The sequence below is a fragment of the Hemicordylus capensis genome, chromosome 1 (genome assembly GCF_027244095.1).
Source record: "Hemicordylus capensis ecotype Gifberg chromosome 1, rHemCap1.1.pri, whole genome shotgun sequence".
NCBI lineage: Eukaryota > Metazoa > Chordata > Lepidosauria > Squamata > Cordylidae > Hemicordylus > Hemicordylus capensis.
The window spans coordinates 266,596,824-266,622,059 of NC_069657.1; the positions used below are offsets into that span (position 1 = coordinate 266,596,824).

The following is a 25,236-nucleotide window of genomic DNA, read 5'->3' on the forward strand; positions in this document are numbered from 1 at the left end:
AGCCTGACCTTGCTCCCGAGTAAGCATACATGAGCCCCGAATTCAAGAGGCCTTAACCCTGTATGGTGCTAGAAGCATTCAATATTTGTTGGGTTTGGTAACCGTAAACGAACTGTAGCCTTTGGTTTCTTGTGCCTTGGATTTTAAAAATCTGATTTTTAATTTATTTTAGATCAACCCTGCTTTAAAGAAAACAACACTTGGTCAAATCGGAGTATTGTTAGCTTCAGTATGGCACTTCCCAAAACGTATTAAATTTGTGCACAAACTAAGTTTGCTTGTGCAAAAGATCAAAGACTGCTTCAATCTTTTGCACATGCAAACTTAGTTTGTGCACAAATTTAATACATTTTTGGAAGTGCCGTACTAAAGCTAACAGTACTCTGATTTGATGAAGTGTTTGGTTTTCTTTAAAGCAGGATTGATCTAAAAATGATTAGTCTAATTCTGCAGGTAGTGTTCATACAACACACACAAACAGTCAAGCCTTTGTTCCCCTTGCCCCAAATCCAATACAAAGAAGGTAAATGAATGAATAGAGGATTTGTGGTGGGATGTAGTAGATCTGAGCAGGGAGGAGTAGTTGGGATATAAATTCATTGGATGGAGAGGGGAGGAAATAGAAAGTAAAACCAAAAGTGCATGGAACATATTCATGCAGTCCTGAGGAAACTTTTTCCAAGTGGCCCTGGCAACCGTAGCTCATGCCCTTGTCACCTCTCGGTTGGGCTACTGCAATGCTCTCTACCTGGGGTTGCCTTTGAAAACTACTTGGAAGCTTCAGCTGGATCAAAATGCTGCAGCCCAACTGCTTATGGGCAGCAGAAAATATAAACTTGTTTCACCTTTGCTAAGGTTGCTGTATTGGCTACCAGTTTGCTTCCGGGTCCAAGTCAAGGTGCTGGTTATCAACTATAAAACCCTTCCAGGTTCGGCACCTGTGTACCTTCAGGACTGCCTCTCCCGTCCAACCTTGACCTGCTCTGTGAAGTCGTCTCAGGTGGAGCTTCTCAAGAGTTCCAGGCCCAGGGGAGGGTCTTCTCTGTTACAGCCCCATCCTTATGGAACACTGCCTCCTGAGATTCATAATACCCCACTCTCTTCTGTCCTATAAGAAGCTCCTGAAAACCTATCTATTTTGCCAGGCTTTTCATTTTTAGGGTGTGTGTGTGGGGGGGTTCTTTTTCTTATTTAATTTTCTCCCCCCCCCCTTGTTCTCTTGTCGTCATTTTAATTTATGTAAACCGTCTTGAGTCTAAGGAATGCAAACAGTGCAACAATGAAATGCAAGGCTTGGTTACCTGAATGAAACAGCATTATAAGTGTGTATCTATTATAGTGTGTACTAGGCTTGTGCCCGAAACGTTTCGGTGGCCATTGAAAAGGCTGCCGAAACGTTTCGGGTGTGGGGGCGGATTCGGCGCCGGTGGGGGAGAGTGTACTCGCTGCCGCCGCGTTTCCCCCGCCGGCGCTCTCTGAATTTTAAGCCCCTCAGGGCGGCAGCCACTTCTCGCCGACGGGGGAAACGGGGCGGCAGGGAGGAATGCTGCCACCCCGAGGGGCTTAAAATTCGGAGAGCACCGGCGGGGGAAACGCGGCGGGGGGGTGAGTACACTCTCCCCCGCCCTTAAAGCCCTACCCCCGCCGGCACCGATAATTTTTCGTGCACATCCCTAGTGTGTACCTACCTTCTAAATATGAAACTTCCATCTATCTCTAAATAAGTATTAAGTTTATATTGGACAAAAAGAATGTACTTTTATAGAGAATGATGATTAAATAGAATCTTCCTGACTAGTAATATAAACTGTGATTTAAATAATTAAAATTGAGTCCTTATGTGAAGCCTTTTAAATCAATTTGTTTTGTTTTAGTTTTTATTTGCAATAATTACATAACATAGAACAGTATCACATAACACAGTACATCTAACAATCATATTTTCCATATATTATTATTACTATATATTTATTTATTTATTTTATTATTATTATTATTACAATATATATCACAAGAAACTCCAAAATCATATCTAATAATGTTAATATTAATATAATCTGTCCAAATACGGTGGAACTGTGATTCCACTCTCACAGCCTGTGTTAATCTAATCTTATCATTGATTTTTTTTTCTAAGAGTACAATTGACCACACCTTATTATATCACTGCTCAATTGTTAATTGATCCAAATATTTTGTTGAACAATTATTGTTTTTGTTGCCAAGATTAAAACAGTTACAAGTTAATTTAAATCAATTTGTTTTAAATAAAATGAACCCTACTTTGAAGAGGTAAACCACCATTGCAGGTAGAAAACTAGTATGGTGGAGAGAGGACTAGGCTAGAACACTTCTCCCTGACAAGTTAGCTTTCTAATGTGTCAGGAGGTTTTTTTGGTATGGTGGGCCATTCAATAATGTCCCAGCCCTGCAGTCTGTAGCTTAGTACAGGCACATTCACTACCTTAGTAAGAGCTTGGCCTAGGTCTGCTGGGTTTGAGGCCCTGCTATATTCTTAACAACAAGAAAATTGTAACACTCAAGGTACCATGACAGGCATTCACACATGCTAGTTATACATTGCAGTACTCAATTGATGGGTCATGTGTATACTAGCCCTGAAGTGAGAACTGGTAATGGTACTTGGAGTAGTATGGAAACTATGTTGAGGTGATTGCACAAATTTTAAAAGGAAAAGCTGTTGGTGATATGAGGGAGCAAGTTATATTAGAATTCCTTCTACAATAAAGAATATAATTGTATAATAAGGGATGTGTGTTGCATTATATTACTTTAACTCAAATGTGATATTAATGTTTTGTGGGGATTAAATGTGGTACAGCTGCAACAGGGGAGGCAAAGTTTTAACGGATCCCCCCCTTCCCTCTATGCTTCTTGAAAATATGTCCCTCAGAGCTGCAGAGCTCTCAGGGACGTATTTACAGGAGGCACAGAGGGGATGGGAGGATCAGTGAAAATCACTCTTCCCCTGTTCACTAGGGATGTGCGGAACTGGTCTGCGGTCAGACTGTTCGGTCCAGGGGTTTGTGATCGAACTGAACACCACCACCACCCCGGTTCCATCCAGTCCGGCAGGTCCATGAACTTAAAAAAAAAATTAAATGTGAAGAGTAATTACCTGTAGCCCCTTCAGGGGGCTTGCTGTAGCCGTGGGGGGGTCCGCGTGGGTTTCCTCCCCCCCCGCTTCGTTCATCATGGCTGCAGTTGGGTAAACTTAGTCCTTTTGGCTCTCCTTAAAAGCGAGTGGCCGTAGAGGGCATTTGCTCATGCGTGGTGGTGGTTAAAATGGCGGACGCTCGCTTTTACGGAGGCCCGAAAGAGCCAAAAAGACTAAGTTTACCCGGCCGCGGCCATGATGAGGGAGGCTGGCGGGGGGGGGAACTCGAGTGGACACCCCCCCCCCAGGGCTACAGCAAGCTCCCTGAAGGGGCTACAGGTAATTACTCTTTACCTTTTTTTGAAAAAATTAAAAGTTCCCGGACCGGGGGGCGGGGTTCGATGGGGGCCGTACCAAACTGAACCGGGCCAGACAGTTCCATGCACACCCCTACTGTTCACAAATACTGTTATTCAGTGTGTGCAGTATTAGTCTGGATGTCTGCCAAATTTTCCTTCAAATTTGGGGAAACACTATTCAAACACAACTCTTGCCTGAGTTGCTTATTACCCTATTTTGTTAGAAGAAACAAACAAGAAATATCCAGAAGCCACACAATTTACTATATATATAAAAGTCATATCATTATATATAGCACATGTTAAAAGATTTTTTACTGTTGCCATATTGAGTTCCCATTACCAGAGTTTTGGAACATCCTGTTATGACACGGGTCAAAATCGATCCTCCTTCTTTGCTGGCAATGCATCTCTCATATTGGTAGGTGGCAGAGAGAAGGAATGAAAAATATATAGTACACCTCCTGCAACTGTTAATTAGTTGGCATGCTTTTGCCATTCTCAAAATAAACCATGGCCACTATATCATAGTTCAGTGAAACAAGGTGCTGTTGTTGCTCCAAATACTGATTGAACTCTTCAAACAGGGCACTACTTCACCTCTTAAATAAATTTATTAAAGGGGTGGAATGATCTCTAGCACAGTACTCCCTGACTTGTATTCCCCAAGTATCTCTGCATATGATCAGCAACATTTTTCCAACTTGGTAACGTCTCCCTTTAGCACCATTCTTGGGTTTTTTTGTTTTGACCTTGCTACCATGGTTGGCATTCTGCCTCGTGTGTTGTACAGCTGTAAAAAATATATATGGTTAGCACACTTCCAGAAGATGCTTTCAGAATCCACCTGAAGTTGCTCTGTGTCCTGTAGAATTTGGAAGCACTTCTCCAACACAGAGTTGAACGTACCCTAGAATTTCCATCTTTAAGGAGGGGCTGCTCTTTCTGTTGCACAATGTCTTCCCCTGCCTCATTTCACCTTTCTGTTCATCATCTGTTTTTTTCCTGGGATGCTAGGCTCTTTGGGCTACCTGTCAACCAGGTCAGCTGCTGTAGTGGGGGAAATGACTCTACATATTCTACCAAAAGAGGAGAAGAATGGGGAGCCTGTGGGAATTAAAATGAGGGAGGGATATGTCTTGCACTTGCTTAATTCATTTTCATGGCAGGATCTTCTGAGAGTTTGAATCTTTTCTGCTGTCCAGGTGAAGCACTGTTTAGGTTCTATTGTTTCATGGAGCTATTTGAGTATCAACATTCTTTTAGTCCGCAATTAAATATGACTGGCTGACCTTGAAAGCTTCTGTAGTAGTCTGGCTGAATTCATAGATCTTGGATCTTGTCTGTTGACAGTAGTGGCACCCAAGCATTCTGTCCAAGCATTGCTTGTGTTTTGCAGGCATATGGGGGACGAGATTTTATTTATTTATTTATTTATTATTTATTCAATGTATATACTGTCCTTCCAAAATGGCTCGGGGCGTTTTACAACAGGGTATTGTTGTTGTTTATTTACGATCTTAGATCAAACATCAATATACACAGTAAAAAGAGAAAACAATAATGGAAACAAAGTCTAAAATGTCATCAAATATATAAAATCAGGAATCTTTTACAGTAACCGATTGCTGTGCTCTAGCTTCTCTTAGTTTGGTCAATCTATAACAAAATTTAGCAACCGCCAGGGATATTGTTGGGTCCCTGTCTTCTAATAAGCATATAAGAATTGTCTCCAGTGAGTGGCTTTGGAGATCTTTCAGATACTGAGATAAAAATAAATCTCTTTCATCAGTATAAAGTGGACAATGTAACAGTGAATGCTTCAATGTTTCGGGAGCAGCTCCGCAATGGCATAGTCTCTCCTCATAGGGTTTTCTCTCAAATTTCCCTACTAGCATCGCCGAGGGTAAAGCATTCAAGTGAGCTCTTGTAAACGCCCAGCGCAGCTTTGGTGAATAGATTGTATAGAAATAAGAGGCTGTGACCCAGTCTTTCTTGGTGCTTAGGAATTGTAGGATAAAAACAACGAGACAGGATAAAAACAATTAAAACCAGTTAACAATTAAAATCAAAACTATAAAAACAGGATAAGACCATTTTAAATATTCAAACAGCTAAAAACCGTGGAAAACCAGGGCAACCATTTAAAACAATTTAAAACAGTTTACAGTAGTTTAAAAACCCTGGAAGGCTAGGCCAAACAGATAGGTTTTAAGGGGTCTCCTGAAAGACAGTAATGAACTCAAATTACGAATTTTCTGTTGGGAGTGCATTCCAGAGGCCAGGAGCAGCTACATAGAAGGCCTGCCTCTGAGTTGCCACTGGAAGAACTGGTGGCAACTGGAGATGGACCTCCTCAGATGACCTTAACGTCATGCAGAAGAAGGCACTCAGTAAGATAACCCGGCCCTAAGCTGTTCAGGGCTTTAAAGGTAATAACCAGCACTTTGTATTTTGCTGGGAAATCTATTGGCAGCCAGTGCAACTGTTGCAAGACAGGCATAATATGGTGTTTTCCGGGTTGCCCCCGAGACCAATCTGGCTACCGCATTTTGAAGTAACTGAAGTTTCTGAACTTCGTACAAAGGTAGCCCCACGTAGAGCGCATTGCAATAGTCAAGCCTGGAGGTTACCAACTGATGCACCACTGTTTTGAGGTCATCCAAGGAATGGGTGCAGCTGTTGAATCAGCCGAAGCTAATAGAAAGCACTCCTGGCCATGGCCTCCACCTGAGATATCAGGGTGAGGCCTGGGTCCAGGAGTACTCCCAAGCAGCGCACCTGCTCCTTCTGGGGGAGTGTAGCCCCATCCAGCATGGGAAGATCTAACACACCCCTCAGATTCTGAGCCCCCGCAATGAGCACCTCTGTCTTGCTTGGATTGAGCTTCAATTTGTTCTCCCTCATCCAGCCCATTACTGCCTGTAGGCAGGCATTTAGAGAATGAGTGCCATCTCCTCATGATGAAGATGAAAAGGAGAGGTAGACTTGCGTGTCATCAGCATACTGGTAACACCCAGCACCAAATCTCGTGATGACCTCATCCAGCGGTTTCATGTAGAAATTGAAAAGCATTGGTGACAGAATGGAGCCCTGAAGGACTCCATATTACAGCTCCTGCTTTGAGGAGCGACTGTCACCAAGCTCCACCATCTGGAATCTGCTTGAGAGATAGGAGTGGAACCACTGCAAAGCAGTGCCACCTATCCCCAACTCCCCCAGGCAATCCAGAAGGATACCATGGTCGATGGTATTGCACGCCACTGAGAGATCCAGAAGAACCAGCAGAGTCACACTCCCTCTATCGGTTCCCCAGTGAAGGTCATCCATCTCAACTCCATAGCCAGCTCTAAAGCCAGTTTGAAATGGGTCTAGATCAGGCCTGCTCAACTTAGGCCCCCCAGCTGTTTTTGGACTACAACTCCCATAATTCTCAGCCACAGCAGCCAGTAGCCAGGGATTATGGGAATTGTAGGCCAACATCAGCAGGAGGGCCGAAGTTGAGCAGGCCTGGTCTAGATAATCAGTTTCCTCCAAAACTGCCTGGAGTTGGTCGGCCACCACCCTCTCAGTCACCTTGCCCAGCCAAGGGAGATTGGCCTGTAACTATCCATCGCTAAGGGATCCAGGGAAGGCTTCTTAAGGAGTGGTCTAACCATTCTCTCCTTCAAACATGGAGCACCCTACCCTCCCTCAGCGATGCATTTATGATATTAACTAGGCCACCTCCAACAATCTCCCTGCTAGATAGAAGCAGCCAAGTCTGGCAAGGATCCAGAGAACAGGTAGTAGGCCGCACTGCCTCAAGCAGCTTGTCCACATCCTCAGGAGTCACAGATTGAAACTCATCCAATATAATACTGCAAGAGGAATCGCTGGACACCTCCTCCATAGACCTTGTAAAAATAGCAGAGTCCAAGTTGGCCCAAATACAGGTGATCTTGTTCACAAAGAACCCATTAAAAACATCACAGCAGAACGACCTGGGGGCTGATTTGAAGTAGAAGGAACAGAAACTAAACTCCTCACAACCTGGGATAGCTCTGCTGAGCACGAATCTGCAGTCGCAGTGTGCGCAGACCAGAATCTTTTTCGCTGCATGCACCGTCATCGCATAAGTCTTCCAATAGGTCGCATGCTGCATCCTGTCAAATTCCAACCAAGTTCTCCTCCACTTGCGCTCTAGTCGCCTACACAAATGCTTCAGCCCACACAACTCCTCAGTATACCAAGGGGCCATTTTTGAAGCAGGTCAGAAGGGACACTTAGGAGCAATCATATCTACTGCCCTGATGAGTTCCCTATTCCAGGTTCCCACCAGGGCATTGACAGAAACACCAGCTGCATCAACATGAAAATTCTCAAAGGCTTTTTGAAATCCTACTGGGTCCAGCAGCTTTTTTGGACGGATCATCCTAATAGGTCCACCACCCCTGCAGGGGTAGATTGCGACTGTGAAACCACCCTTAACCAGGTAGTGGTCCATACATGACAATGGGGAAACCACCAGATCCCTCACCCACAGAACACCCCCCTGATCCGAACAAAAGACCAAATCGAGTGTGTGGCTGGCAACGGGAGTTGGTTCAGAAACTAATTAGAATAGGCCCATAGTTGTCATGGCCGCAACAGACAAGCCAGTTCCAAAGTGGATATTGAAGTCCCCCAGCACCAAAAGTCTAGGAGACTCCAACTCCACAACCAACTCAGTCAGCTCAGTTAAGGAGTCAGTTGGGCAGCAGAGTGGACAGTACACGAATCCCCAATCTATCCCTAGTTTCCAGCCTCAAAAATATGCACTCTCACATCAGATGCCACTGATATGGAAATAGAGCATGTGCATACTTGCATTCGGAAGGTTACAAGCCAGCCCCCCCCCGCCCCACATCTCCAAGATAGGGCTGAAAGACTCCTCCTGCCTGCAACTTTGGAGAAGCCACTGCCAGTCTGTAGATCAGGGATTCTCAACATTGGGTACTCATATGTTTTTGGACTTCAGCTCCCATAATCCCCAGCCTCAGTGGCCTTTGGTTGGGGATTATAGGAGTTGAAGTACAAGAATATCTGGGGACCCAACATTGAGAATCCCTGGTGTAGAGAATACTGAGCTAGATGGACAAATGATCTGACTTGGTATATGGCAGCTGCCTATGTTCCTGTGGGCAATTCAAGCACAAGTGCTGATCAGCTCATGCCAAAGAAGACCAACTTTTGCATTGGCTTAATCAAAAAGACCATACTGCTGCAGTGGTGAAGACTTTTTTCTTGCTAGTGTCATGTGTTTGAACTACTTCAGATAAATGGTGTTGTATATCCTTATTGGCTTAACTGGAAGCCACAGTTTGGTAATCGCCGGTGACAGCTGTGTAGGAGATGAAATTGTAGTTTGTATGACTTGGCAGCAGTGTTCCCTCTAAGGTGTGTGCACATGCTCACATGTATTTTGATGGCCGCTCAGTTAATTTTAGATCCTGCACAGGTTGAATCAGGAAGGTCCCATTCTGAATGCACGTGCATGCACACACACTGCCTTGGAGACTGTTATTCTTTCAAATCTGAACTTTCCTATGGTGTCCCTTAGGGCTCCATATTGTGTCTGATGTTGTTTAACATCTACATGAAACTGCTGGGAGAGATCATCTGGAGATTTGGTGCAGGCTGTTATCAATATGCTGCTGACACCTAAATCTATTTCTTCATGTCAACATCATCAGGAGAAGGTATAACTTCTCTAAATGCCTGCCTGGAGGCAGTAATGGGCTGGATGAGGGATAATGGGCTGGATGAGTCCCCTGCTAACTTGGCAAAGAGGCACATTTTAACATGGTGATCCTTTATTTAGCAGGGGGAGAGTAACTGGCCCTATTCACCCCAAGCACAGTACCTCCAGTGACTGTTGCTGGTGTCTATTCTATGTTTCTTTTAGATTGTGAGCCCTTTGAGGACAGAGATCTGTCTTATTTATTATTTCTCTGCATAAACCTCATGAGCTATTTTTGGGAGTGTGCTATAGAAATTGAATTAATAATAATAATAATAATAATTAATTAATAAATAATGTGTTGCATGGATTGACTACATAAATTGCATGGATTGACTACAAGAAAGCCTTCGAATCATTCATCAACTAACTGATCCCACTGGCTGGCCTGAATATTGGAGGCTAACAAACATTGGAGTAGACGTTCAGGGGAAAGAGATAATTGCTTCATGCAGTTCAGTAATCTGCCTCCAGCAGTGACCAATAGCTAATGTTTTCATAAGGGACAAAGCCTTGATCATGCCCCTAGCTAAATGTTCAGGACTGACTGACTAGGCTAGGGAGTTGGTTCTTCCCTGGCTCCTCAATGATCAATTTACTCCCTGATGCATGAGATCCAGTTACCCTTCTCTTATCAAGCAGAGTTACCATTGTTGTTATTGGCCATGAATGTTCGCAGCTCCTTCAAAAACTCAAGCCTCCGTATTTAATTCAGTGACCCTTGGCAGTAGCGAATTAAATAGGTAGCTTCTTGTATTAATTCACCAGGCACTTTGCATTAGTGTAATCAGGGGCTCTGCTACCAATCTTTTAACAAGGTTGTCTTGGAATAAATTCCCCTGTAGCTGTTCTGAAACCCCCGTGTTTTTCCTGGATGTGTGGGCCACAAACAGAAGAGCAAGAGCACGTTACCCCTGCTAACTTGGTAAATAGGCACCTTTGACCATGGTGATTCTCTTTATTTTGCAGGGGGAGCGTAACTGGCCCTGTCCACCCCCAGCACAGTGCTTCCATTGACTGTGGCTGGTGTCTATCTTATGGTTCATTTTAGATTGTGAGGCCTTTGGGGACAGGGATCCATCTTATTTATTTATTATTTCTCTGTGTAAACTGCCCTGAGCCATTTTTGGAAGAGTGGTATAGAAATCGAATTAATCATCATCATCATCATCAAAACCAGGCAACCACCCCTTTGCCTTCACCTCAAAAACCCAAATGCCGTTTAACAGAAAAGTAACAAGAACTATAGAAAAAAATAACTGAGCTCATGAACCAAACAACCACCAGGGTTCGACTTCCAGCTCTAAAAACAGTTGCCAAAAAACAACTTGCTCAGGCATTAAAAGATGTCAGTGCTGCACTTGCAGAGATAACAACCAAGAATTTGCAAGAAACAAACCAACTAATGTACAGTGCAGCAACAATAACAACACAAGAGCTCGGATATAAGATCAGTGGACCTGTAAAAAAAGAAAGCAGTATATCACCTAAATGGAAGATTCGATTAGAAAATAAAATCTCCAGGCTTAGATCAGATGCTAGTAAATTGAAAGATATGAAAGACAAGAAGCTGAAGAATGAAAACACCAAACAGTATCTGATCCAAAAATACCACCTAGATTCAAGGAAAATTAGAGAAATCCTGGAAATAATAAAGCAGCAAATAGCAGCAGTGTCAAAGAAGATTAGCAGGTATGAAGCCAGAATTACACAACACAGGCAGAATCTCCAATTCCAGTCGAATCAGAGACGTTTCTACCAAAGCATAGGAGAAACTGCAAGAAACCTAGAAATACCAAATAAAGAAGAAACAGTGCAATTCTGGGGGAAATTATGGGACAATCCAATAGATTATAATAAAAAAGCAGGCTGGATGAAAGAGGTCAAAAAATGTAACCAACAAATGCAAGATCTAATAATACCACCAGAATTAATAAGTGAAAGAGCAAAGAAAATTAAAAATTGGACTGCGCCAGGCGACGATGAACTGCATGGCTTTTGGCTTAAACACCTAACAAGCCTTCATAAACAACTATCAAAACAGTTCAATCACATTTTGCAAGGAGGTGATGTTGAACAATGGCTAACAACTGGTAAAACTCATCTCATCATGAAAGACCCAGCAAAAGGTGCAGTTCCAAGTAATTATAGACCGATAACCTGCCTGCCAACCATGTTGAAATTATTAACTGGAATAATAGCAGATGAAGTGATGCAACACTTATTAACTTAACAAACAGCTTCCAGTTGAACAGAAAGGAAATTGCCCAAACACCAGAGGCACAAAAGACCGGCTGCTGATTGACAAAATGATTTTAGAAAACTGCAAGAGAAGAAAAACAAATCTAAGTGTTGCATGGATTGACTACAAGAAAGCCTTTGATTCATTGCCTCACACATGGATACTAAAATGTTTAGAAACAACTGGTGTCAGCAAAAACATTCAGAAATTTATAAAAAAAAAAGCAATGAGCATGTGGAGTACACAGTTAACAATCAATGGCGAGACACTTGGACAGGTTAGCATTAGAAGAGGCATTTTCCAAGGGGACTCACTATCCCCTCTGTTGTTTGTAATCGCCATGACCCCACTTTCACAAATACTAAACAAAACAGGCCTCGGATACCAAACATCTAAAACATCCAGTAAAATCAACCATCTGCTGTACATGGACGATCTGAAGTTGTATGGAAAGTCCCAGTCAGAAATCGAATCACTGCTAAACACTGTCCGTATATTCAGTAGCGATATAGCAATGGAGTTTGGACTAGACAAGTGTGCTGCATAAATAATGAACAGAGGGAAAATAAGAAAAACCGAAGGAATAGAACTGCCCAATGGAAGCAAAATCAAGAACCTGGAAGAGAAAGAACCTTACAAATACTTGGGCATTCTCCAGGATGATAACATCGCACACACTGAAGTTAAAAGAAAAATTGGAAGTGAATACATCAGGAGAGTTAGAAAAATCCTGAAGTCCAAACTCAATGGCGGGAACACCATACAAGCCATAAACACCTGGCCTATACCTGTTATCAGATACACTGCAGGAATAATAGACTGGACCCAGGCAGAGCTAGAGACGCTAGATCGTAAGACCAGGAAAATCATGACCATCAATCATGCTCTGCACCCCTGCAGTGATGTCGATAGGCTCTACCTCCCTCGCAGCTCAGGTGGAAAAGGAATGCTGCAAGTCCATCAAACAGTAGAGGAGGAGAAACGAGGCCTTGAAGAATATATCAAGGACAGTGAAGAAGATGCACTCATTCTTCACACAGATGAAAAAAAATATATTAGAGAGAACACTGCTTGGTAGCCACTAGCTTAGTTGCATAGTCGTGAGTTATAGGATCCAGCATATCTTTTGAGACAACCTTTTTCCTGCTGCTGCATCAGTAGTAATCTCAGAGCAAACTCCTGGTGCTTTCCATGCACAGGCAAGTGTACTTAGTAACCAGTCCACAATTTTGGTGGTGCTTCACTCCAATATTTCTTCTAAAGTCTGGCATTGATATCCTCAGAATCAAAATGGAACCCTTCTTATTTGTACAAGCATCTTGGGCCTGGGAATGAGCAGGATATTTAATCTGCTTTGCTCTGATAAAACCTGATAGTCTGCTCTCAGGTTTTTGTCTGCACTGAGGATGGAACTTTACAAGAATCCAAATACATGACAAGACTCACAACTCCTGTCAATACTGTAGAGACAGATGTTCATATATAGAAAATATTCCCATCTACTCCTCAGCCCATTGTGATCAATCAGTGCAATCCGGACCCCAGTGTAGTGCCTTTATTAGCCTACTTTCCTGAAGGAAACTAAGCTTTTGAGATCACCTGGCGTTCCATGTGTGTCCCCTTCTAACTTAGCAATATCTGGACCAATACCGTATTTTATGGACTATAAGACGCTACAGACTATAAGACTCACCTTAATTTTAATCCAGTTTTTCAGAGTTTTAACATATTAAACTGTTATCAAAACTGTACCAAAAAGTCCTGCTAGCTCCAGGAAAGGACTCTCCTTTCTTCTTGCCTCAGATAAGTCCTCTTTCAATTGCTCCTACTCCACTCCTTGTTTTCTCTTCGACCTCGCTTCTGACCCTGTTATTTAAAAAAACGCTCTTTCGTTTTCGAGCTTTCCTTCTCCTCACCAGAAGAGGAGGGAGCGACCACCACTTCGGCTTTCCTACTTCTTTGCACTTTCTTCAGCTGAACATGTTTGCAGAAAGGCAGCTGAACATGCTTGCAGAAAGTAAAACAGGAGGGAGAGCTGATAACAATGGTGTTGCTGGTGATGATGTAAAACTTGCACGATCGGGGAGGAGGAGGAGTCCACGGCCCAAGCGGCGGAGGGTGAGCTGGGGCGGCAGTCCCCAGGCTGCACGGCGTTAATAGAGGGTCGCCCCCAACCCCCTCCTTTAGCATCCGTACAGGCTTTGCCGGGGGATAGCCCCCCCCCCAAACCTGTTGGGCAGGCTTACGAGTAAAAGACGCACCTGAATTTTGGTGGATATTTTTCGAGGAAAAAAGTGCGTCTTATAGTCCATAAAATACTGTATGACCCAACTTGGATACAGTTGTAGGGGCATCTCAACGGTGTAGTTTGTGATGTCATCCACTCCATTTAAGATGGCAGACACATGCATGTTGGAGGCGCAAGTGGGCTAACGTGTGGACTACCTAACTGTCTTGAACCAAATTGGATACAGTTGTAGTGACTGACACATAGGGACATGTCAATGGCATAGTTTGTGGTCATGTCATCCACCCCAATTCAAGATGGCAGACGTGCAAACGTTTAAGGCTGAAATGGGCTAACTTGTGAAAATGGTATTATCAAGATTATATGAAAGGAAAGTAGGCTGATTAGTTGTTAGCTGTTAGAGCAACTGTGTGGGAGCAGCTGGTTCTTGAGTTGATTTTGCACTGCTGTTGTAATGATTGCATGGTTTCGCTACAGCAACATTTCTCTGAGCTACATTTTCTGATAATGTCTAGAGCAATTTACAGTTTAAATGGTAAGCAACAGTTGGTGAGTAAAAAAGAGAAAAAGCAGCTCCCATACTGTTGTAGTTCCTAAGGATGTCTGGTAGCTGTGGGCCATCTCCAGCCTTAGAGGCACGATGCCTCTCAATACCAATTGTAGGGAAGCAACAGCAGGAGAGAGGGCATGCACATACCTTTTGCCTGTGGGCTCCCCAAAGGAATCTGGTGGGCCACTGTGTGAAACAAGATGCTGGACTAGATGGGCCTTGTGCCTGATCCAGCAGGGCTGTTCTTGGGTTCTTAAGGACAGCTGTAGTAGCATCTATCTATATATTTAATTCTCTTAAATGTACCTGTCGCTAATCCCATGTGTGGCAGCTCTCACAAGACTTCGCAAGCATCTGCCGGACTAGCAATGGGGATGGGGGAGAAAATAGGGATGGCCGCCACTGGGAGCAGCAGGAGGCAGCGGGCTGGCTTTCCGGCCTGCCAGCCAGAAAGCGAGGGGGGCGGAGAAAGGGGGGAAGAAGAGAAGCAGGCCAGCCAGCCCAGCTGAGAGCAGGAGGCGGCGGCAGCCACCGGGAGCAGGAGGAGGCGATGGGCTGACCTGGCTGCTGGGAGCAGGAGGAGGCGGCCTAGCTGGTGAGAGGAGGTGGCCGCTGCTGAGAGTTTGTGGGGGGGGGAGATGGCGGGCTGGCTTTCCAGCTGGCCCGCCAGCCAGAAAACTGGGGGGGGGGGTGGAGAACAGGGGGAGAAGAGGGCTGGGCAGCCGGCCAGAAAACCAAGTTGGGGGGGGGAGGCAGCTGTGGTGCTGTCCTGAGGCGCAGATGCTCTGCACCTGGCCCAGCTAGTTTTAAAAGAAAAGCACTGCAAAAAGGGTGCCTGTTAAGTAAACTCTATGTCATGTCTTCTCTAGTGCATGAAAGAAGGAAGTGAAGTAGATTGGGGTGGTAATTGCAAGTTCTGAGTACAAAATTTGGAATACCGTAATTGAAAACATAGTAGAATACTTTGGCTAATCTTATTCTTTTAAAGCCCATTATGCTTATTCAGGTTTTTAAAAAGCTAGCTTGTTGGTTCAGTTTCATAAATGTACATGGCACTTGAGAGTTTTGTCAGCAGAAAGGTCCATGTCTCAAGTAATCTTTTAAAATCAACAGTGAGGTAGTTAATGGAGGAGAGACAAGTCTCTCAAGGAGTGAATGTGTAAGTTTTTATTGTTGTAACCATTGGTCATAACATAATGTGACATGTTCCATTTTATAGATAAGATCCCTCTAAATGCCAATTGCAGGGGAGTAACAGGGGAGGGGGCATGCCCTCAGCTCTTGCCTGTGGGCTTCCCTGAGGTATCTGGTAGGCCACTGTGTGAAACAGGATGCTGGACTAGATAGGCCTTTGGCTTGATCCAGTAGGGCTGTTCTTAGGTTCTTAAATTCTGATAAGAACTAATCTGTCTACTTTCCTTTTCCTATAATCTTAATTTATTCTTAGCAACTTCACAAGTTAACCCACTTGTGCCTCATCTGTTCTTGCAGTTGAGGTGGATGACTCAATTCACAAACTATGCTGATGATGTGTCCCTACAACTCTGCCAAATTTGGTTTAAATCAGTTAGGTGATTCACACGTTAGCCCTCTTGTCCCTTAAACGTTTACACATCTGCCATCTTGAATTAGGGTAGATGACGTCATTACAAACAACATCATTGAGGTGTCCCTATATGTCCCTATAACTACCCAATTTGGTTCATATTGGTCCAGGCATTGCAAAGTTGATCAGGGGAAACACACACATGCACAATGCTGGGAGATCTCATAAGCTTACTTTCTTTAAGGAAAGTATGCTAAAAAGGGAAAAAATGTGAGCAAATGCAGTTACTAATACTAAACCTGGGTTAGGGTTGGGATTGGGATTGAAGGATTAGGAAAAGAATGGGTTTTTAAAGATTTTCAGAGAGGGAAGCCATCTGCGTTAAGTAGTTTTAATTATGTTTTTAAGATTTAAAGATGGCAGTTAACTTACTATTATACTCCTGTGTGAAATAGGGAGTTTATTTTGAAACTGGAATGTTTCATTGTTTGCCTGAGGCTTAATAGTGGGATTAATAACATTTTACTAATCACTTGTAGAATATCTAGCTCAGTTTGCTGCTGTTCTTCAGAGCTGAATGACTGTGATCATAAACTCTCCTGTTAATTTGTTTTATAAATACACTGCTCATGTTACAAAAAGTACTGTTTTTCAGACCTTCTTAATGAGTAACTATATAAAGCTAGTACACAACTCTCTAGGTATACAATGCCTAGAAATGCGTGCACAGTTTTATCGTTCGGCATTTTATCAAAACTACAATGCAGTTTTATCATTTGGCATGAACATAAATGAGTAGTGCTTGAGATCCCTTATGACTGAACTGCTTTATCTATTTATATACCACCTGCTTTATTTTATATATGCACGCACATTTAAAATCGGGTGGTATATAAATAAATAAAGCGGTTCAGTGATAGGGGGTTTTAAGTACTACTCACTGATTATGTTCATGCTGAATGATAAAACTGCATGGAACTTGAAAGGATATATCTTTTGTTGTTACTTGAATGAGAAACTGAATCTGAAAATATTGGAGACAGTTACTTGTTGGTATAAGCTTAGCCCCTTCTTTATTCCCTTTTCTACTGTTTTCAAGATATAGGATCAAAAACCAGTTTTAGAAAATGCTTAAAGCCCTATTCACATGTTACGTTCAATGCATGCACAATCTGTGTATAGTGTAGCACATGCTGATCTGTACACAGGTAAAGTTATTCATATGTTGCATGGGACACACATACAACAGTACACTTCATATCTATAGCATGCATTTAAGGGACCTCAACCCACGTTAACCTATAAAGTGAAATATGTATATTCATTTACACAAACATGTACATGTGTACAGGTATCTGTGAAACATAATATCTGAATAGGGCTAAAGATTTGAAGATAGCTATCCTAATTTCCCTTTAGTTCATATTCCTTAAGCATGGAGAGCCAGTGTGGTGTAGTGGTTAGAGTGCTGGACTAGGACCGGGGAGAGCCGAGTTCAAATCCCCATTCAGCCATGATACTAGCTGGGTGACTCTGGGCCAGCCACTTCTCTCTCAGCCTAACCTACTTCACAGGGTTGTTGTGAAAGAGAAACTCAAGTAGTATTATTATTATTACATTTATATCCCGCTCTTCCTCCAAGGAGCCCAGAGCGGTGTACTACATACTTAAGTTTCTCTTTCACAACAACCCTGTGAAGTAGGTTAGGCTGAGAGAGAAGTGACTGGCCCAGAGTCACCCAGCTAGTTTCATGGCTGAATGGGGATTTGAACTCGGGTCTCCCCGGTCCTAGTCCAGCACTCTAACCACCACACCACGCTGGCTCTGAAGTATGTAGTACATCGCTCTGGGCTCCTTGGAGGAAGAGCGGGATATAAATGTAAAATAATAATAATTATTATCATTATTACAATTGAATACAACTAGTTGAACTGCAGAGTAGTAGTACTGACCAGGCTATATGGGGCATTGTTTCTCTTGTCTGTCTCTCCCCTACCCTTTCAGTGATCTGCTTTTAAGACTTGCCTTCTCTGATATCTCCTTTTTCCTTGTAGGTTTACATCGCTTTCATAATCAGCCTTGTGGATGCAGTGAAACCATCTGCTGTGCAGCCCAACTTGGTGTTAGGAGGTATTCTTCAGATGCTCCTGGGTCTGATGTTGTCCAAAACTTTCAGCCACTGACTAAAATCAGAGGGGTATACTAATAATGGTTCCCCTTCTTGAAAGGAAGGTTATCAGCCTTGCAATTAAGTTCTCAGACACAATTAGCCTGTTGGCCCATGTGTGTATAGATCTACTTCTCAAAATCCAGATAAATGGTCTGATTTTTGAAACCTTAAATCAGAAGTAATAAATGGTGGTTCAGGGATTACAGAAGTTAAAAGGTGGACTGTGTTCAGGCTTTTTACTTTGGAATTATTTTAAAGAGGCAGATGCCTCTTTAACTAGAGAACACCATGTAGGAAAACCAAACTTCTAGAACACATTGAAGGGTGCTACATAGCTCAAACCAATACCTGTTCACACTAAAGAACAGTGAATAGTCTAGCTTGGAAGCTAAAGGTTAACATCCTTGTCTTCTCCATCCCATCATCCAGTGCTTGATTTGAATTGGTGCGTAACCTGTTTTCGCTGCTATAGCTTAACTCAAGAACATGTCAAAAGCTTCTGAGTACAAAGTATTGATTTTTCTACTGAGAAACCACACACTCCTGGAATTGGAAAATGGGGGTTGCTTTGGTGTTTATTTTTTTGCCAAAAACTGAGAACAGGTTGCAACACAGAATGATTTGCTTTAGGGCTGTGTAGCTGAATGTAGAAGTGCCACCCACCACACCCTCTGTACTTTGGGTCAGGTCTTGCTGTGCTTTATTAGTGTCCAGGCTCTGCCTAAGAACTTCTGCAGTAAGGGCAGCATCTGCAGAGAGTCTTATCGCTGCATAACTATAGCTAACCACCATGTTCCTTCAAATACAGAAGTCTAACTGATACTTAGAATAAATAGCAAACATCATAGTCTCCTCTCTCTGACCCCACCCTATTTGTTTCGTTCAAACAATGCATTACGCTAATAGTGACTGACTCACCATGGCTTCTTATTACCTAGCCTCAAGATAAGCAAGAGCTTGAGAAAAAAGCATTCCAGCCAAGCTTTGCCATTGTAGCTAAGTCACTGTTTTCACAAGGAAGCAGAGGACTTAATTTGCCAAGTTGCTAGCTAGATAGTGCACACTAAAAGCTGGCCAGGCCTTGTGCTGATCATTGAAAGGGCTGGACTCGCTTGCTATGAACCAAGAGTTCTGGGTCACCACCTACTGGTCTGGGGCAATTTACTTGCCGTAGGCCTGCAGTTATTTGCAAGCCTGAGAACAAATTTGTTGTCTTCAGTTTACCAAAAATTCTTCATTCAAAAGCCATGTGCAGTGTTATTGCTGAGCATGTGACTATCGGTCTCATGTGCAGACCTAAAATGTTAGAACACTATTTTATTTACCAGCTCTTGTGTTTAACCAATCTTATGGGAGAACTTGTGTTTCACTCTGCATTTGTTTTTTGTTTCCCTTCTACTCCTGTTGGCATCTACTCTGTGCTTTCAGTATGTGGAACATCCTCCTTGTTCTAAACCTCCATGAATGCTGTTCAGTTTTTTCTCCCCCAAACCTATGCAATTTAATTTGATAAATTTATCTTTGTTACAATATGAGCTGCATAGGCTCCAAGTTAATCAGTTGTTGATGAGCCACCATGTGAAGCAACCAAGTTTAAAAGCTATGTGAAAATAAGTTTTGTGCTATCTCTTTATGATGCAAGTGTACAGGCTTTTGACAGTATAAGTATGCTTCTCGTTGTATAGCATCTTGTCACTGCAGAAGTTGATAGAATTCTTTGGTATAGCTAAATACCTCCCCACCCCACCCCCAAAAAATTCACCTACCAGTGAAACAATACATAACTCTAAGAGTGTTTACATTTTGTCAACACTTGCCTGCATTTTTTGGGTCTTGCTTCCTAACTGAAACAGTGCTGCTTCTGGTTGTGCAAGGTATTCTCTCCAAGGGATGTAGTGGTCTACCATTTTTCTATCCTGTCCCTAAACTATTCCTCAGTAGCAGGGTGAGTGCTATGAGACCGCAACTAGTGGAATTTTCAGAAGTGGCTAAGTAACATAAGATCTTAGTTTTCAGTGCAAGGATATAGGAATTCAAATTGCACTCTTTGGTCCTTTAGAAAAATGTCATGAACCTTTTCTCTTCTTCTAAAGTCACTCGGTAGAAGCGAGTGGACTTTTAAACATTGTTTACTGTTGTCATAGGATGAGGTAGATGAGCATTGCAAGAATAAGAAGTTAGCTCAAAGAATGGTTTTGTCAAAATGTCATGAGAATCTTATCACATGTTTTAATTTAAATTTCAAGTCTTTCCTGAAAGACAACAGCACATATCCTTGAATTAACTAGTTTGGGAATAGTGCTATAGAAATTATCTTCTTTTAGGCAAAATTGGAGTCTCCCAATTCCAGTATTCATGAGATCTGGCTTTGTTTGGCTTAAGATCTTGCATCCTAGTCTGTGCAAACAACTTAATGTTGAAATACACAGCTACGCAGTTCATATGTGGTGCTAACAACATATAAACTGTTACTTGAACAAGAGGTCTCATGTACTTCTGCCAAACTTGAAACCTATTTTTCTTCATAAAAGTCTTATCAGTAATTCAGTTTTACTGAATAGATTTGGTCTCATTTGGTAACTCTTTCATTAAACACTTATTCAGACATCAGCTATTCTTTAAGTTCCTCCTATCCTTTCCTATAATAGTATAGGTTTAATTTCCAACAATGTGAGTTACAGTTCTTGGTTCCACAAGTGATGTATTGTGGTCTTTTTCCTCCCTTGGAATTTACTGCAGTAACATATGATTTCACCCTGCTATTTAAATATGAAGGCTTGAAAATAGAGAATTCTGTACATCTAGTTGAACACCATTGATCTTCAAAACAAAAGTGCACGTTATAAGCAAAAGTTGGTGCATATGCAGGGGGGTGGGGAGAACTAGGGTTTTTTTAAACCAAAAAGTCATATATAATAGGGTTCTGGGTACACATCTTCAGTCGGTTGAAGTTATGTAATAAAAGCCATGTAAGATCTTATATTTGTTTTTAGATCAACCTGATGCATAAACTTTTAAATTGCATCTGCATAAAGGGATTTATGACTAAACCTGCTTGTTTTTCTACAGACTTGTCTGGTGTTTCTCAGCTTGAAGATGATCTCCGGTCATTATTGATCCCTTTTCTTGGCGTTACCTTTTTGAAGTGAAGTTTACCTAGCTTTCTAGTGTGAGCTTTCTTTTCAGACATCTGTAACTGATCCATAATAGACAAGCTATAGTTCAGCAATGTCCAAGTCGTTCCAGCACTCATCTCTAAGTAGGGATTCCCAAGGTCATGGACGTGACCTGTCTGCAGGAATAGGCCTTCTTGCTGCTGCTACCCAGTCTTTAAACGTGCCAGCATCTCTTGGAAGGATGAACCAGGGTACTGCACGCCTTGCTAGCTTAATGAATTTTGGAGTGAGTTCTTCATTGAATCAACAAGGATCTCATAGTGCGCTGTCTTCTGCTAGTGCATCTTCCCATGCTTTACAGTCTATATTTAACATTGGAAGTAGAGGCCCACTCTCTCTGTCTTCTCAGCACCGTGGAGATGCAGAGCAGGCCACTAACATTCTGGCCAGCTTTGGTCTGTCTGCTAGAGACTTAGATGAACTGAGTCGCTATCCTGAGGACAAGATCACTCCTGAAAACTTGCCTCAAATTCTTCTGCAACTTAAGAGGAGGAGAGCTGAAGAAGTCACTTCACTGAGTTATGGTAGAGATGGCAGATCAGCTGCACGGGAGCCGTCATACAGAGTATCTAGGGACGATTGGGAAGAGAAAAGGCATTTTAGAAGAGATAGCTTTGACGATCGTGGTTCTAGTCTCAACCCAGTGGTTGACTATGATCATGGAAGTCGTTCTCAAGAATCTGTTTATTATGACAGACTGGATTATGAAGATGACAGATTAAGAGATGGAGAAAGGTGTAGGGATGACTCTTATTATGGTGAGACTTCACATAAGTATCGTAAATTTGACAGTGAGTATGACAGAATGGACCGGGGCCCTGAGAGATCTCTCTTTGAAAAAAAGAGAGGCGCTCCTCCAAATAGCAATATTGAAGACTTCCATGGACTCTTACCGAAGGGTTATCCCCATCTGTGCTCTATCTGTGATTTGCCTGTTCATTCTAATAAGGTGAGTTGAGCATCAGATGCTTATTTTTTCTTTACTTTGTAGTCCCTGTTGCTTGTTTCTTTGCCTCAGTGTCTATGTTCTGATTACATATGCAAAGGTCTCAAAGAGCTTTTAAGTGGGAAAGACCCATTAAACCAGGGCTTGGCATTAACATATTGTTTCACCCATATGGCTTAACTCCAGGTTAGTTGTCATCGAGTCTATTTATATATTGCATCTGCATAGTCTCTTAACCTAGTTTGGGGTGGTGATTTTTTTCATTTTGTGTTGCAGTTATTCAAGAAGCTAGACTTGGCATTCTTTCCCATCTGTCTTGATTGCTGATTGATTTATAGTTGCGACCTTGCACAGTTCTGCTTTTTTCCTCTTGTCAGTGGCCAAAGAAACTTAATGTAGTGTCGTGGAACCTATTTGCAGGACTGTAGTTCAGTTTTAAGATGAGTTCATTCTTTTTAAAAATTCACTTTAAAAGCTGTTTTCATACTGTGACTGAAACTTCTCATTTGTTCTCCCCTTTCACGACTTTCTTAAACACTTCACTCTCTTTTATTATTACATAATGCATCTGTCCCTATTTGGAACCTCAGACATCCAATCTGTTGCTGTGCAAAATCATGCTCTTATTGGCATTCTCTACATCTAAGAGTAGATCCTGGTTTTTTGTTTTGTTTTTTTTAAGGAACAAAATAGACTTCTCTCTTTATTCCTAATTCGGTTCTCAGAGAAAGTAGCAAGTGTCCTAGTGTTGCTTTATTCAGGTTTTCTGACTGTTTTACAATCTGTTCATCATCTACTAGTTTGCCAGTTGTTTACTAAACTGGCTATTAGTGTCCCTGTCTCAATTTTTTTCCCCAAAACGTGACAAAATATATTCCAGGTAAGAGTGCACACTGTGAACTTGAAATTGTTTTTGTCTTTTACTAATGCTTTCTTCACAGTAACTACTGGGAGGTACAGATTCCCATGCATATCTACTCTTAGAAAATACCTTAGTTTTGTTTCACTATCTGAAAAGACTAGTGGAAAAATGAAGTGCTATATTTTGCTCATCTTCTCTGCTTGAATCTTCTATATCGGACATTTTACATTTTCTCTTGCCAATCATAATTAACGTTTTTGTGGATCATATGGAGGGAGATGAATCTCAAATCCACAGAACTATAAAATGCAGTCTTTGGCTCAATTGTATATGTAATATTTAAAGTTTTGACAGGTCTAATGCAGAGACGTTTTAATGGAAAGGTGTTGATACATTGCCTGGATTCTGCAGAACATGTACAAAAATAGTTGCTGTGCATTAAAGATCATTCTCTCAACTGAAGAAAACTTGTGGTATTATAAAATCTGCATCTCACAAAGAGAAAGGGATGCTAAAGTGCTTATAAATGGTGGGGAGCTCTTAACTTTTACAGTGCCATTTTCCTCACTTAGTTCTGCTGAGAAGGGAGGCAGAGCATGCATCTCAAGGACAAAATGGTCTTGACATATGTAGCTTTTTTTCTGGAAGCTAACATTAATTAAACTCTAAATGAAAGTACACACTGAAAAAAAATGTTATTTTAATGGGAAATATTTTTAACTAGGTGAACCCGCACAGAGCATCTGTGCTGTAGTTTACTTACTTTTAGGGGTTTAGTTGGGAGAATTCGATTGGTTGGTTGTTGCTTCTACACTCCCTCCCCCTGTTTCCTGCCCCAATCTCTGTCTCCGGGACAACTTGGAGAGACCATATTATGCCTGTTTTGAAACAGTTGCTTGCACTGGATGCCGATATGTTTCCAGGCAAAATACAAAGTGCTGGTTATTACCTTTTTAAGCCCTGAACGGCTTAGGTCCGGGTTACCTTAGAGAGCGCCTTTTTCTGTATGATCCCCACTGCACGCTAAGGTCATCTGAGGAGGTCCATCCCCAGTTACCATTGGTACGTCTGGTGGTGACTCAGAGGCAGGCCTTTTCTGTAGCTGCTCCTGGACTGTGGAATGCACTCCCTGCAGAAATCTGTAATTTGAACTCTTTATTGGCTTTTAGAAGAGCCCTTAAGACCTATCTGTTTGGCCTGGCCTTCCAGGGTTTTTTAATTGTTGTAAAGGGTTTTAAGTGTACCTGGTTTTTCAGGGTTTTTAAACTGTTTTTATTGTTTAACTGTTGTCTTGTGGTACTTTAAAATCTTTGTTTTAATTGTTGATTGATTTTAACTGTTCTTGTTTTTATTTGTAAACCACCCTGAGCCATTCTGGAAGGGCGGTATAGAAATTGAATGAATGAATGATAAGTTGATCCTTGGCTACGGAGTGCTGCTAAGATAATCTGTAGGTGTAAGATAGAAGTAGTGTGCCTAGACAGGGAAGGGAATGAATGAAAAATGTTCCTGTCTCCTTGAGAACATGGAAATCATGAACACAAATATTTAGTCATGCTCAACTGCCTCTAACACAATGGGGTACAGCTGGAAGGAACATATCCTTGTTTTACTAGGAGAACTATTTTAGACTCAGTGGAATTAAGGCATTTTTTGTGAGTATAGAAAGCTGTAGGCCTCTTGAATTACTAACCTTTTTTCTGAGTGCTAATTTATGTGATGATTGGATGTAATTTATTTTAATGAATCTGTAGCACACTGCTTTTCATCAATCTAACATTGATCAGAAATGCCCTAAAAGCAAGGTTGTCTCTGCTGTTCTCCTTAAAACCATTACCGATTGAACCTCATTCTATGCCATGGAAAACTGGATTCTGCAGCCTGTATATAACACACAAATGCATATTATACATAAGGATACAACCTCATGTATTCTGTATCAAGGTATTGGGAGAGACAGAGCACTGCGCAAGGTTTTTTGAGCCTGTCCCTTGTAATTCCTTCTCAGTCGCCTCATTTCCCAAACCTCAGCAGGCATTGCCCACGCTCTTCCAAGGTTGTCCTCACAGCCATAACAGATAGACATATTGCTTGAAAAACAAAAACAAAAAACATGCTTGAGAATTTTGGGATGTTGAATTCTGCACGCAGCACAATTAGAATTCTGTCTAAAAGCAGCACTGTGGGGATTACTAAAGGGGCAATTTGATTAGGCTGTTCATAGTCATGAGGTCAGCGGCCAAATTAACATAAGTCAC

The 25,236-nt window shown here is 42.0% G+C and overlaps 1 protein-coding gene across 3 annotated transcripts in view; it reads left to right on the forward strand.

Moving 5' to 3' along the window:
• Positions 1 to 25,236, forward strand: part of MATR3 (matrin 3) — a 53,269-nt gene that overhangs the window by 685 nt on the left and 27,348 nt on the right. For 2 of the 3 annotated variants that reach the window (XM_053284945.1, XM_053284947.1), the window contains exons 2-3: positions 17,879 to 17,954; positions 21,064 to 22,119. In XM_053284945.1, coding sequence (XP_053140920.1) covers positions 21,223 to 22,119 — 897 coding nt within the window. In that variant the 5' untranslated portion in view covers positions 17,879 to 17,954; positions 21,064 to 21,222. The remainder of the gene's footprint in view (positions 1 to 17,878; positions 17,955 to 21,063; positions 22,120 to 25,236) is intronic. The other variant, XM_053284948.1, reaches the window with a different exon arrangement.